The sequence below is a fragment of the Rhodnius prolixus genome, unplaced genomic scaffold, assembly GCF_049639745.1.
Source record: "Rhodnius prolixus isolate KJV_2025 unplaced genomic scaffold, Rpr scaffold_10, whole genome shotgun sequence".
Classification (NCBI taxonomy): Eukaryota; Metazoa; Arthropoda; class Insecta; order Hemiptera; family Reduviidae; genus Rhodnius; species Rhodnius prolixus.
The window spans coordinates 28,751,876-28,767,658 of record NW_027411615.1 but is presented as its reverse complement, the minus strand read 5'-3'; the positions used below and the strand labels follow the sequence as shown (position 1 = coordinate 28,767,658).

General features: G+C 35.5%; 2 protein-coding genes across 2 annotated transcripts in view; one reads left to right on the top strand and one right to left on the bottom strand.

The window, feature by feature from the left end:
• Yip1d1 (Yip1 domain-containing 1) overlaps positions 1-15,783 on the top strand; it is a 293,838-nt gene that overhangs the window by 80,350 nt on the left and 197,705 nt on the right. The window lies entirely within an intron of this gene.
• LOC141456669 (uncharacterized) overlaps positions 1-15,783 on the bottom strand; it is a 33,708-nt gene that overhangs the window by 1,143 nt on the left and 16,782 nt on the right. Inside the window, exons 8-12 of the mRNA XM_074132833.1 lie at positions 14,839-15,034; positions 11,222-11,393; positions 7,680-7,802; positions 7,366-7,514; positions 3,096-3,342 (exon numbers count right to left, since the gene is read on the bottom strand). Coding sequence (XP_073988934.1) covers positions 3,096-3,342; positions 7,366-7,514; positions 7,680-7,802; positions 11,222-11,393; positions 14,839-15,034 — 887 coding nt within the window. The remainder of the gene's footprint in view (positions 1-3,095; positions 3,343-7,365; positions 7,515-7,679; positions 7,803-11,221; positions 11,394-14,838; positions 15,035-15,783) is intronic.

The window sequence follows — 15,783 nt, the reverse complement described above, 5'->3', positions numbered from 1 at the left end:
TTGGTAACCCATTTTTTAGATTGTTCTTTGGTCTCAGGAGTGTAGTGATGTATCCATGTTTCATCCACAGTGACGAAACGACGCTTAAAGTCCTGCGGATTCTTCTGGAACAGCTGCAAACCGTCCTTGCAACACTTCACACGATTTCGTTTTTGGTCAAACGTGAGCAATCGCGGCACCCATCTTGCGGATAGCTTTGTCATGTCCAAATGTTGATGCAAAATGTTATGTACCCGTTCATTCGAGATGCCCACAGCACTAGCAATCTCACGCACCTTCACTCTTCTGTCATCCATCACCATATCATGGATTTTATCAATGATTTCTGGAGTAGTAACCTCAACAGGGCGTCCAGAACGTTCAGCGTCACTTGTGCCCATATGGCCACTCCGAAAATTTTGAAACCACTTATAAACTGTTCTAATCGAAGGTGCAGAGTCACCATAATGTTTATCAAGCTTCTCTTTAGTCTCCTCAGGCGTTTTGCCTTTCATAAAGTAGTGTTTAATCAACACACGAAATTCTTTTTCGTCCATTTTTTGAAAATCATTCGACTTCTTCGATTCAAACGAATGCCAAACACAAAGAAATAGACCGATCTGGCTGAAACTTGGTGTGTGTTCTTCCAAGAGATGCTACTAACTAAACATAACCTCGATACGCGCCAGTAGTGCTATCTCTCTGACTTTGCACGAACTTTTCAAACGACCCTCGTAAGTTAATGAGTTAAATGTATGTATACAGACAGTAACATGGCAGACGTGAATGACGGTCATCCAGTGATGGCCGCCATTAGTCACCCAGTTGGTCACGGGGCCAACGGCATCTCAGCCGTCTTCGAGGATCGGAGGGTAGCGTAGTTAGAAGAAAGTTGGCAGCTAAAGGGTTAGGGGATGATATGAGAATTTTTGGTGAAAATGTTTATATCGGATTTTTGGCAAGTTCGGAGATGAGTGGAATTTGGAGATCTGTATGGATTGGTGTGGTTGCTATAACATAGAATGGAGCGTCTACTATGCGGCGGAATGTTTACAATCTATTGATGTTTGATTTTTTTAGCTGTTCCGTAAAGTTGCGAGTCCGTAAGTCCATATTGGTGGTGAGAAGAGCTGTATAGAGTCGTCGTTTGTTCTGTAGTGAGAGTTTTGAGCGTTTGTCAAGTTGTCTGGCTAGAAGTTTGTATTATGTGTTTTGTATAAATTTGATGGTATTAAATAACTTCCGAGTGTGACTGGAGTAACATTGTGGTTGCCAATGTTAGCTCGAGTTTAGTGCAAACTGAGAATAATGGCAGTCAAACTAAGTTGCTAGTATTATAACACGAAAAGCAATATATATGAGAGAGTGCATTATTGCAGTAAATGTTTATGCATTAATTGAAATTGCATGCAATCTGTTCTTTTTCAACTTTCTGGCATTGGTTTAAGTTTATTTACAGTTGTTAATTATAAGTTCTATTTTTACAGTTAAGATTTAGAATTAGAGGGACCGAAAGTGAATTTCAGATTCGAGTTAATTACCGCTTCTGTCAAAGTAAGAGAACGAATTGTAATCGTGTAAGTTTTAGACTTTTAAGTTTCCATCTGAGGACTTTTTTTTTCACACTTTTGAACGTCTTAAGAGTCACTCTGAGTATGTTTTAGCCATTGTACGTATATTATTATCCTTGTTGCTTACAACGCAATAAGTGAAGATCTTCTGGTTCGTCACAATCGAGAACAGTGAGAATTCAGGTTCTGCGCCAAACTGTTGCCATTCGTAATTGATCTAATTACCTCCTTCTATTTTTGTTATGGAATTATGGTTTATCCGAAATTTTTGGTGATCCTATGGTGGCATCCACGGTAATTAATGTTATTTGATTAGTTGACATTAAAAGAGTTACCATAACCGAGACGTTACTGTTTAATAAACACCTTAGACATTGGTAGATCTCCTCCAAATTGTGAATAATTCAAAAGTTTAGTTACGTTACCACTGCTAAAATACATTATGGAAATTTTAGCCCAAAAGTTTTGCAATTATCTGAGCTAAAAGCTCTCTAGGGGTTATGTCGTATCATTGGCTTTTTAGTCAACATTGAAGTACCCAAGTTAAATCCATCAACTGAGAGCAACAGTCATGAAAGTGGAAATCTATGTTATTCTAACCCGCCTAGATTCTTTAGTATAAAATTTATTATTTGATCTCTGCCGCAGAAAAACTTATTTTAACTCTTGGAGATTACTAACGTGTCTTTCGAAAATTTTGCTCGTTTTCAAAATGTTTACTTTAAATTACAATTCTGTACCTCGGAGAGAAAAGGCACCATGTCCATTTTTTTCGATTTTCAGATTTTGGCATCATTTTACAAATTTTTTGTTGCTCTTTCTAGAGGTGTAAAGCACAATGTCCTATGTTTACTATTAAGCGATTTATGTATTTTTAAAAAGCGCTATGATACTTCATTACTTAAGGGTAAAAGGCACTACATGGGCATAAATTTTTTTCACAATGGAGATCAAAATAAAATATTTTAAAATATGGGAGGTTAAGTGGCCATACCAACTGTAATAATTAAGGTGAGAAGTACAGGAAAGAGTACAACCGGAAAAGTGGAACAAAAAATGAATTTGGAAAAATGTCTTCATTTGGCTCCCCTGTAAAATTTACTTTTTGTGACATGGTGCCTTTTCCCTCCGAGGTACAGAAATATTTCCTTTAGTTAAACATTCTTATTAAAATCCTTGGTCTGTTTTGATTTGAACAGTTTGGGGCAGAATTCATTTCTTTTATCAAATTTTCTTATATACCAACTACAGTTTTTTCAAAAAAAAAAAAGAAAAAAACATTAGTGTTCATAATGATAATAGTGTTCACAGGGAAGGGATTAGCTGAGTGGTTCGAATACTGGAGATAAAAGGCGGAGATGAAGGGTTCGAATCCCAGCTGCTGGCCCTTAGATCTTCTCTTTCTAGGAGCTTACTGTCCGGTAATAAACTGAATAAACCCTGTCCAGAGGCCAGCAGTGCACTGAAAAAAAGCTCCGGGCGCCCATAACCTCTGATATAAACGCGCCTTAAATACAAAATAATAAAAATAATAATTGTGTTTACCTTAAAATAATCTAAATTTCCTAATGTCACCAAACGATTTAATTTTTTCATCGCTATGCTAGCAGTCTGCCGTTCACTAAAATTAAGAAATTCATACTCAATTGGTGGTTTGGCTACAGCTTCAGCGGCCAGTTTCATTGCTTCCTTGAGTGGTGTATGCGTTAAACAAGGCCTTAATGAGCTTTCATCCACTGTTCTGGTAAACTTAGTGTATTCTACCAATTTGGTATCTTGTGGATAGCAAAATCTAAACAGGAAAGTAGAAATTTATCCTCTAATAATCCCATACTAAACAGTTTCAACAGCTGTTCTTAAGGAGGAAAAACAAACATGCGAGAAACGCTAGGTTTCCATTGTTTGTAGACCATTTCTTCCTCTCTTGCTTTCTGCAGTTTATGATATTAACAAGTCCAGAGCCCAATATCTAGAGAATACAGTTCCTATAATATAATCTAATGCGAATCGACAACGTTTCTAATGATACGAGTATCTTTCATTAAATCCTCTGCTTTCTATATAATTTCGAATTAATTCGCGCGGGCTTTCTTTTTATCCAAACTAATCCATCTAGTCATCGTAATATTACAGCTTAAGCTCTCTCTTCTATTTCCTCACTCGACAACCCACCATGTCGCTTAAAAATGGTGATAACTGCGTTATATCTGATGAGATCAATCTAGTTGTCTTCTCTCATCAAGACTCAGCGGATGTGCGGGCTAGCAATTAGCAAGTTGCATGTATTGATTAATGCATTCAATGATGCATTAAATTATTGAATACTTATACTTTAGCCAAAATAAAAACTTTGTTAACTATTGCAAATAATAGGAAACTTGTAAATTATATTGGTGATAGCATCCAGAAAATGCTACGTTAGGGTTTTCACACAATATTGCGTAAAAGTTTGGGAAATCAAGAAGTTGTGGAGGAGGTTGCTATGAAGGAGGTTTGGGTAAATTGGAAATAAGGGCGTGAAGGGAGTGCCTAACGAACTATGCTTTTTTTTTTTTCTTTTTTTTTTTTTTATTCACAAATGTGAAGTGAACGAAGAAGGGAGAATACGAAGGGCTACATGGAATTGGTAGGGAAGAACTGTGAGGAAGTTATTCATTAACAAACTGGTTCCCCCAAAAATGATGGAAATACAATCGAAAGGGAGCTCGGTGAGCAGAGAATAAGGGGAGTTACCAATACGTGCCAAGTTCATTAAATGTACGCTTTTATGGGGGCACAATATCACTGGGGCTTGTTATGCAAAAGATGGGGACCAGAGCCGAAGGGTGACATGCAGTTGTCAACTTTCTGGGTACTTTCCGAACACAGAGAATGGCAGTTAAAGCAGGACATAATAGCACCTGAATACACACCTGACTTACGAGTGATAATTGCGACAGTTTCCATCATCTAACTAAACGATAAATTTAGTAATTTTTGGTCAATTTTTACTATTTCTTACTCTTTTAGTGTAGGGAAGATATTTTGCAGGCTTTAGATTTTGAGATATTATCGTTAAATTATGTTTTTAGGCTTCCCTAAGTAGTATAAGTGGATTTAACAAATTGGTGCATTATGTGCATTATAATAAAGCCTATTGACATGCATGATGGTAATATGATTCAAACGAAGAATTATGGTGCTTAAAATAAAAGGAGCAAGTAAACCAATAAAAAAAAATACATAGATGAAAATAGAAAATATGTAATTGCGCAAAATTCAAGTTAATAGCAGGTCAACACGTCTGTAGAATCAGTAAATTGCAAAAAACGATGCAAAGGTGGATGAAAAAGATGCCAGAGATTAGATAGACAGGCCAAGCCTCAAACTAGGCAGAAACTTCCACAGTCGTGGCGCCTATTTCGGGTTTAACAGCGTGCAGCTCAGCTCGAAATGCTCCAAATTCTGTATGCAGCTCTTACAATGCTTACAAGAAGTATTGCCAACAATCTTGTTGCAATTTACTAGAGGATTCAATGTATCTAGAAGCTCAAACTTATCAAATTTGGTAATTAGGCCTAAGTGTATCTATTTTGTTCTCATATAAGGGCAGGATTGTTGAAGTAGTTATTAATTTCGGAGTAAAGGTAAAGTAAAGTAATGCCTATTTTTTCAGGCGGGGCTTAACGCCCAACTACCAATTAGGTGTCGTGGACGGGGGCGGAAGCTCATACTTTACTATAAACAATTTTTTCTACCAAATAAAAAGTAGTTACTAACTATACGCGGGATTCGTACTAGGATTCGAACTGGAGATCTCCCACATATAAAGCCACGCTCTTGACCACTAGACCCGCCCCTATAATTTTGGACTACTAGTTTTTATTTATTTTATTTAATGGTGATCTACAGCTCCAGTCCACCTAGTTTGGTAGTTGAACGTTAAGACCCTCCTTAGAAAATGGACAATTACTGTATTACTTCATATCTATTGTCCAGCATGCCCGGTAACTGGAATACACACTGTCTGGTTGAACACCAAATGACATGATCTGCCATGACCCAATTGATCTTTCATAAAAATGCCATTACGAAGACCTCCAGGAAGGTAAGAGGAGACTCCGTCATAATCCATCATCAACTAAGACGTGGATGACCAGCCCCCAATTGTTAGAAGTGGCCAAAAAAAAAAATGGCCCGGAGTTGATATAACATCCTATGTAAGTCGATGAGATGGCCAATTGAATTTGTGCCTTGGATTTTATTGAATGTGTCTTTGGTAATAAATTCTTGTTTGAAGAATTTATCTTTATGAAAACAAATACTGGATTAAATACTCAGGTATTTTATTGAAGTATTTTAGTTTTTTCTTGACAAATACTGCTTTTATGTACTCGAGTTCAGAACAAGGAGTAAGATTCCCTCAAAAATTTGGAGCTTCAACACGGCGTGTTCAAAGTGGTTTTCTCACTTCTTTGCTATTTAGAGTTAAATAAAATGACTATAACTAATAAGTGGAACAGAATGGAGGCCTTTACGTTTAGAAATCTAATGAAATAAAAGATTATTTACTATATACTCGTAATTATGTAAATTATGCTACAAAGATTATGTTAGAAATCATGAGAGAATTGAAGATTTCACTTTAATCTTTATTTTGAGTGAATAATCGTCTAATTTCAAGTAAAATAATTTCAAGAAGAACAAAAGTCACCCTCTATAAAACGCTAATCAGGCCGATGCTTAAGTAAGGATGGTTCTGCACGAGAATCGAGACAAATCTGTCTTCCACTATTTCTGTCTTCCATGCTTCGGTGAAATTTGCTGATTTTTGAGGAAATGGTGCAAAAATATTGATGCAGTCGTCGTCGTCGTCAAAAAGTGAATCATCAGATTCTCTATCTTCACCAATAGCCATAACTAATGGAGCGGGAAGTTTGTTGGGGAGGTGTATTTTTTATTTCACGAATCGACTTGTTATAGCAGGCAGATATGTTATTTGGGTCTTTCATTTGGCGCGTTTTTAACATCTTTTTGAAATTATATAAAGATATATATAACAGTAATATAGTAACATATGATGCATTGAAGTGTAGTTGTCTTCTTTTACAACATTTTTTTTCTTTATATCAATACCAATATATAAATTAAAATAATTATTAGAAAAAAATAACATTTTTTGAAAAGATTATTAATAGCAAACCATTTTTAATACTTAAACAAAAATTCAAAAACCGAGACCGAGATATCTCGACGAGACCGAGACCGAGATTTGAGCAACTGAGACCGAGACCGAGATCGAGACTGCATAAAGTCTCGCCTCGTCTCGGTCTCGTGCAGCACTAGTTCTGAGGCTTAGATATTGTAACAAAAAGATGAAAAGAGGCTACAAGTTTTTAAAATGAATTCCCCGGCGATACGGTCCAGTCCGAGAGAGCCAGATTTTGTACGAAAACCAGAAATTACAGGATTTTTTTTCCGGGATACAGGTATCGTTAAGACGATCAATCTTGACCGGCTCAGATATACGGGCCATCTAGTTAGGATAGTCGCATGAGTAAGTGACCAAAACGGGCTCTTGGACGAAGGAAGTTCACCGGGTTAGGCGAGTAGGCAGACCCAAATTAAGATGGACAGATGGAGTAGGTAGATGATGCTGCACCTAAGAAACTGGAAGGATGCTGCTACAAATAGAGATGGCTGGCGGAAGTGGTTTGAAGAGGCCAAGGCTGCAGTAATAAGCTGTAGTGCCAATTATTATTGTTATTAATCGTCGTCTAATTATTAATGGAGGTCATAATATAGATTTAATTAATAATAATTTCGGTTTACTTACACGTCGAGTAGAATCTCATTTTCAGTTTGACTCAGATTCAAATCATGCACCTTAAGGGCGCTCAAAAAATGTTCCACAGTGATTAAGCCGGATTTAGTTTTATCATAAGGCTCCATATAATCATTAATTTTAGCCCTGAAACAGATCAACTGAGAAAAAAAAATGGCGTGAAATGAAAAAGAAATTAAATAATAATAATAAATGATAGTTATTTGTAATAAGTGAGGAAGTGAGTTTAGTTTTGTGCTTCTAATAAAGTACTTCTAACTTTTTTTTACAATTTTATGGAAATGAAAAATAGAAACTTTGCTTACATTTGACTTAATTTTAGCCAACACCCCAATGATGTTACACTCTCTTTTAGCCATTTCCTGTTTAAGGTTTTCATCCTCTTGTTTCTTCTTCAAGTTCTCTTCAATCGATGGTTCTTTTTCTGCCTGCATCGAAGAAACTTAATTATTAGAAGTTAATTACTGCACTTGCAAGTTTTAAATGGGGCATCATTCATAAATTTCTACCTTTTGGCGGGATTTTCCTACAAATTGTCCTTGAACTTTATTTAATTTTCATTGTGTATTACCTAATTAAAAGAGAAGACAGCCATGTCTGTGCATTGTTAGCACGAACAAGTTCTCCATTGATGATTTTTTTTATATTTTTTAATGAGTTATGATGATCTTGTTGGGTACTTTTAAAATAGAAAATTCCTGCTAAGAATTTGTTTTGTTCAAATTTAAACTTCTTTTTGCTTCTTTGATGGGGTGTACTTGCCCTCTAGGTTTAAAGTCAACAGGAAAAGAGGGCCGTCTTACCTTTTAAAAAAACTAATATAAATTCTGTGACCTTTATTTTAAAATGAAATCTTTAGGTGATCCTAGAATCTCGTTAAAACTAATTCTGGATCACAGAAATGTAATTATTTTCTTTTTACCCAAAGACAAAATCCATTAATAAATGCTGTAACGTTAGTATGCATAAAATTCATTAATAAAAAAGTGTAACTTTGATTTTATCCGGTCGTAGCACTTATATTTATTACATCTCTGACCGGTAACGCACTTTTAAACATCATTAGAGCGAAATTAATCAATCTAATGAAGAGTTATTGACTTCACTTACGTCACCATCTCGCCGATCTCATGTGTATTGCACACGGTTGGCATAAAAATACAATATTAGTAATAGAAAATATGATAATTCCAGCCAAACTAAGAAAGATATTTGTATTTTTCCCTATTTTCTAAACTACTGAATCCTAAAATAGCCGAACCTAATCTGTATAATATCCGCTTGGCATTAAAGTACAATGTTTAGAAACCGAAATTAAGGAAATTCCAGCAAAACTAATCAAAATTTTGTTTTTTCCCCTGTTTTCTGAACTACTGAATCCTAAAATAGCCGACCTAATCTGTATACTATACGCTTGGCATTAAAGTATAATATTAGAAACAGAAATTAAGGAAATTCCAGCAAAACTAATGGATATTTTGTATTTTTCCCCTTTTTTCTAAACCTCTATTTGCTAGACTAGCCGGCCTATTATGTGTACATAGAATACATACATTGACTTAGTGCCTATTTCTAACATTGTATTATTTTATTATGATACACGCTTGTCCAATTTCTCAATTGTTGGACGACGTTGGAGCAGGCTTATTTAACAAAGAAGCATTGGGATGTATGGTGTACAGTCTGCCTATCTTTTACTTAGTTTCCTTAGATATGTCAGGTTGTCCTCGTTTGTGTCGTTCAAATGATTTTCTACTCGCGTTCCATGTATAATAAGTAGTCACTTGCGAATACAGCATTGTTTTCGTAAACGCGACATTTTGGCATAAAGTGAAGAAAGCAGTTAACGTTGTAGTCGATGGATTTAGGGCTATTAGTTGCACATAGATATCTATGAACATTTAATTTAACAATGCAATCGGAAACATTGAAATGGTTCGTAAAATATTTAGTATAGCTTGTGATGTTTTTACGTCCAACAGTTGGCGCTGATTATTTTTTTAAACATGTTTTTACGTGTCACTGGTGTGACATTTATATAATAGGTATATAAAAATACGCTCGTATTCCAATGCAACTACTTGTCAAGATTTTAAAGCAATCGGTGAAGAACTTTCGCAGATTTAAGATTATTTGAACAAAATAACATTTACATTTTTATCTATATTTTACAACTAACGTAGAAAGCAACGTAAATACATTTCATATTTAATATAAATTATAAAATATTTCTGAAGGTTTATAAGCAATTTATGAGGATTGGTAATTCAGGGTGACCATGTTCAGGTAAATTTTTGTTCCTATGTTTATAAATTAAAATCCTCGGATTCCGAATTTCCTAGAGAAATTAGAAAAATACCTCTCCTTTTTATAAAAAACAGTTTTAATGTGCGGTTATTGTGGTAATAGATCTTAGGGAATACGTAAGAGGGTCGTTTGAAAAGTCCGTGCAAAAATAAAAACTACTTAATTTTTTGGGGTAAACCTTTTTTATTATTCAACATAGTCTCCTTTTAGGCTTATACACTTCGTCCAACGCTGCTCTAGTTTGTTGATCCCTTCCAAATAATAGGATTTGTCCAAGTCTGAAAAATAGCCATTCGTTTCTGCAATCATCTCCTCGTTTGAATAAAATCTTTTTCCCGCCAGCCATTTCTTCATATTGGGGAACAAATAGTAGTCGAGGGAGCCAAGTCTGGAGAATAGGGGACATGTGAAACGAGTTGGAACCCTATTTCCATTAATTTTGCGACCACAACTGCTGAGGTGTGAGCTGGTGCGTTGTCGTGATGGAAAAGGACTTTTTTGTGGGCCAATCGTGGGCGTTTTTCTTGCAGCTCGGTTTTCAAACAGTCCAATAACGATGAATAATACGCACCTGTAATAGTTTTACCCTTTTTCAGATAGTCGATGAGGATTATTCCTTGCGAATCCCAAAAGACAGTCGCCATAATCTTTCCGGCCGAAGGAACGGTTCATAAGCAATTTTTTGGCGCAGATTCCCCTTTGGTAACCCATTGTTTAGATTGTTCTTTGGTCTCAGGAGTGTAGTGATGTATCCATGTTTCATCCACAGTGACGAAACGACGCTTAAAGTCCTGCGGATTCTTCTGGAACAGCTGCAAACCGTCCTTGCAACACTTCACACGATTTCGTTTTTGGTCAAGCGTGAGCAATCGCGGCACCCATCTTGCGGATAGCTTTGTCATGTCCAAATGTTGATGCAAAATATTATGTACCCGTTCATTCGAGATGCCCACAGCACTAGCAATCTCACGCACCTTCACTCTTCTGTCATCCATCACCATATCATGGATTTTATCAATGATTTCTGGAGTAGTAACCTCAACAGGGCGTCCAAAACGTTCAGCGTCACTTGTGCCCATATGGCCACTCCGAAAATTTTGAAACCACTTATAAACTGTTCTAATCGAAGGTGCAGAGTCACCATAATGTTTATCAAGCTTCTCTTCAGTCTCCTGAGGCGTTTTGCCTTTCATAAAGTAGTGTTTAATCAACACACGAAATTCTTTTTCGTCCATTTTTTGAAAATCACTCGACTTGCTCGATTCAAACGAATGCCAAACACAAAGAAATAGACCGATCTGGCTGAAACTTGGTGTGTGTTCTTCCAAGAGATGCTACTAACTAAACATAACCTCGATACGCGCCAGTGGTGCTATCTCTCTGACTTTGCACGGACTTTTCAAACGACCCTCGTATGAGAGTATGATTGCTCTTAGAAACTAAATACAATCCTTAAAATTCCTAAGTATATTCAGAAATAAAGAAAATTGATGCAAAATTTGCCAACTACAGCTGGACACAACTAAATATATTTGCTCACCTCATTCAGCGGCGTATTTACTACGTCATTAATAAATTCTTTCCAGTTTATCATTTTAAAATTTTGCATATACATTTGACAAATCCAATTCACTTCGATCTCAGTTAAGAATATGTTAACAAAGGCCAAAGCTTCAATAAATGATTTCTTAGATACGAAGCCACTGTTATCTCTAAAAAAAAAAGGACAGAAAAGAAAATGATTAATAATTATTATTTATGAAAAGGCACCTAAATACTGAAGGACTGTGATAGTATTGTTCGGCAATTCACAGCTCTAAATCTTTATCTTGCCCAATATGTTGAACTAAGTTGGGGCTGAGTATTTGATCTCATTGAGTAAATCAACAAAACTTCTCTTGGGAGCTTAATATAAGCTTACGAAAGTAAGGAAATCAGAAAGTCTAAAAAGCCTTCCTTAAAGTTTCACTTCCGTACGGCTAACACTCATCTAAAACACGGATTTTCGGAGAAAAATCTAATCTAATAAAAAAATAATATAGAAGTTTTAGAATTGTTCAATATTTGAAACTATACTTCAGAGATTAGCTTACGAGGTGTGGCTATTAAATAACGAGATTATTGCTGTAAAACATTTTATTTTAAATTTATACATATTTCGTTATTATCACCTTCAATATACACCCCACCCCTATCCCTACAACGCTCCATGCGAATTTACCATTGTTCGAAACAGTGCTGGAAGTCTTTTTCTGTGAGCTCCTGCATGACGCGTGCCGCTTTTTCTTTCACAGCTTCAACAGACTGAAATCGTGTTTCTTTTAATGCAGATTTGACTTTGGGGAACAGATAAAAGTCACATGGGGCCAGGTCAGGCGAATAAGGCGGATAGCCTAAAACTGGGATGATGTACTTGGCTAGAAACTGTTCTTGACAGACAATGCAGTGTGAGCCCGGCGCGCTGTCTTGATGGAGAACCTATGATTTGTTCTTCCACCAATTGGGTCGTTTTTTCCTTACTCTTTTCACGGTGTTGAGCAAGCACCTCACGGTAGTAATATTGATTAATTATAATCGATATTTTCATCAGTTTTGGACGTGGAAGGGCGACCCGGGCGGTCATCACCTCCGACGTCTTCTCGGCCATCTTGGAAACGCTTGAACCACTCAAAAACTTGCTCACGTAATTAACATTCATCACCATAAACTTCTTTTAATAAAAGTTAAGTTTCAGTAGCGGTTTTACCAACTTTTATGTGAAAGTTCACGACAATTCGTTGCTCTACTACATGTGTAGTATCATGTTTTCGGCTAAACGGAAACTAAAACCTCTTACACAAACGGCGGTTCCGGTCAGACAGATTTCTCTACAAACACGTGAGACGCTGCAATCGAAAAGAGAAGGCATTACGCTGCACAGCTGTCGGTCGTTAGGATTTGGCGCATGCATAGTTCTTCTGTAGCAGCATCAGTCTCGTCATTTAATAGCATCACCTCCTATCTTTACGCTTATTTAAATATACTTTCATGAAAAGAATATTCCAAAAAAATATTACAAACTTGTATGTGTGCAATCAAATCATTGGAACCATTTTCGATGAACTTACTGAAACTGAAAAAAAAAGAACCATTCGGTAAACTGACATTTTCAGTTTTTAAATTCGCTTTTCTTTAAATTTGAAATTTTACTAGCCTTTCTTGTAACATCTGTAAAAATAGTCACAGCCTTTTAAGTTGGACAATGCGCTGAAATGAGTGTTAGAGAAAAGCCTATCCCTCAATCATCCCCCCTTTGTTTAATAAACAAAAAACTGTTATAGATGTGCACCTGCACAATTAGAATACCGAGTTTAAAGAACAATTTTTTGGACCGTTTTTGGGGAAGAGATTTGTCCAAAATTTTGAGAAAAAATTAAGTAAAATTCAGTGAATTGACGCTTACTAGTCAGTCTCACAATGGCAATCAATATTAAAAATCGAATTTAAACTTTACGTTTATGAATTATGCAGACCATAAACTAGACAGACAGACTCACCAAATTGTAAAAATAACTTGTTTTTTCCCTCAGGCGAACTGAAAACAGATATTTCCACTCAAAAACTCATTTCCGCCCGAAGAAAAAGAAAAAACAGTCTTCTAATTTAGACTAAAAATAATTTTGTCTAAAAAATAGAAAAGTAGGTTTTAAACTAGTGCATTGAATGAAAAGTATTTATTTAGAAAACTTCAATTAAGATTGGATACAAGTTTTTCCTGGCCACAGTATCCAGAATCCTTACAGAAAGTTGTAGGAAGTTTGCCATTGTAACTATAGTTTCGGCAACCCAAAACATGCCCTCGAGACCTTTGTAAACACTTCTTCTGAGGGGTGAAATAAAGTACTTTTACAAGATTACAAGTACAATTTATCTGTCTAAAGTATTTTTCCGATACTTATTCAGTGGTTTATTCTTTTATTTGTTTGTTGGAAAATTGGGGAAATTTTTCTAATTTTAGAATTAGTGTCAGGAAGTATTAAAACCATTTTCTAATTCATCAGAACTTACTAAATTTTGAGTTAAGTTAGAAATAATAAAGTTCTTATTAGCATTAAAATGGACCAGGTAAATTAGATACCGCAGTAATCACAGACTTCTGAATCATCTTCAGAAGCCTCTGATGAAGGACACAAAAGGTGCCCTAACTTTGATCTTGAAAGAAGTATTATTATCCTAAAAAAAGTCCTATTATTCAAGGCCTAACGATAGATAGATAGAGAGATAAGTAGTGCTTTTATTTATAAAATTATAAAATAGAAACAAAAATTCAAATAGCATATACACTATAGACAATGGACATTTGTCCGTCTGCCGAGTTAATCTTATGGAACAAACTGAAAATATTTTCTCCTAATTTTACTTCTTGTTAATTAATTAATTAATAATTTTTCAAGCCCTAACGAAGGCAATAATAAATTAGAAAATTATAATTGTTCCTTAAATACGGCCATTAATTTAAATTTCCCGGATAGAAGACAACGCTGTCGAATCATAGAAATATTAGCTGAGAGAAAGAGATGAACACTTAGCTGTTAGCAAGGTTGAGGAGTTCCTAGACTTTTCATATCAGTATAAGTTGAGTACTTAGTATCTTCGTCATTTTAGTTTGAATTCACATTTCCTTGAGATGCCATGCTTTTAAAGTTCCTCTCGGCCGCCCTCGGATTAGTAACTCAGTAAGACCTATTTATGCTGCAGTGTAAATGGAGAGGACCAAGGTATGCCTATTGCAACGATTCCCAAGTAAGACTCTTAGCTCCTTTTGGTTCATTTTCTTTTCTTTGAATCCTTTATCGATCTAGTTGCAGAAACATGAGTCTTCTTTTCCAGAGTCGTCTAGTTCTGTACGGTATAAGGTGAGCCTTAAATTGTACATTAGCCTATTGTTTGACGTCTGATTGAAATGAAGATCTATTAATTTAGAATAATAGACCTAAATATATCTAAATAATATACCAGGAAATTCTCCGGAGCTAATTATATTGAATCAATATTAACGTAGCAACGACATAATTTTTTAACGTTTACTCAATTGCCTGCACATAGAGAATATTACCCTGTACAATAATAGTTCATTATAGATTCTAATTTAAAACTTATTTTATTGTTATATCTTACATATCTATCCGAAGAAACGCCCCTGCAAGGTCAACTTTTTCTTTAGCCATTTTCATTTTAAATCCCAACAATAAATCATCAATTGTTTCGCATTTTTTTGGCGGCCTATCTGGTATTGGATACCTTTCAACTATCTCTTGTGAGGGTATGTCCAAAGGAGTTCTGGGCCATTTTTTTAATTCCGCAGCGTCTATTTCTTTATAAAAAAAAAGAGGTGGTAACTGTGACTTTGTCTTTTCAAATGCTTATTTAAATAGATTAATTAGTAATTACAGAGAGTTTTGATCAAAAAAGTAGGGGAAAAATAGGGATTCTGGGGCACTTTTTGTTTAATATGGCTGCCACCCCCACTCCTGACCATCCAACCCACCCAACCCTTTACTCACAGACCTATAAGACAGTCAGAGGTTTCCCTTAGGGTACGTTCACAACGGAGCTGTGAGCATAGATGATAGCGGAGATGATAGCAGTGGTGCATCAGCGCTTATAGAATAACCTAGTACATCTTATGAGCGTGCACAACGAAGCTTCGACTAGTGACTCTGCTATAAAGGAGCATAGATGATAGAATTGAATTTTTCATTTTTCTGCTAGCTGAACTCCAGTATCGGAGCTTCAAAATGGACGTCGAAAAATTATTTAGTGCTGTCTTTACTCATTATTTTTGGTTATTATTTTATTATTTACTTTTAAACAATATTTTGTTTTTTAAATCGTGCTTACATTTATTTTCATGTGTATTTATTTGTTTTGTTTTTTTTCAATAAAATCATTACTTACCTAAGAGTAATCACTAGTTTTTCTTCTATGGTTATAGGATTTCCATGACAATTTTTCCAAAGTTTTCTTAATTTTGACCTTATTTTTTCTAAAATATAGTCGAATGTGGGTGGACCCATCCTTACATATTCAAAAAAACGATCCGGATAATTTCTAAGTTCCTTA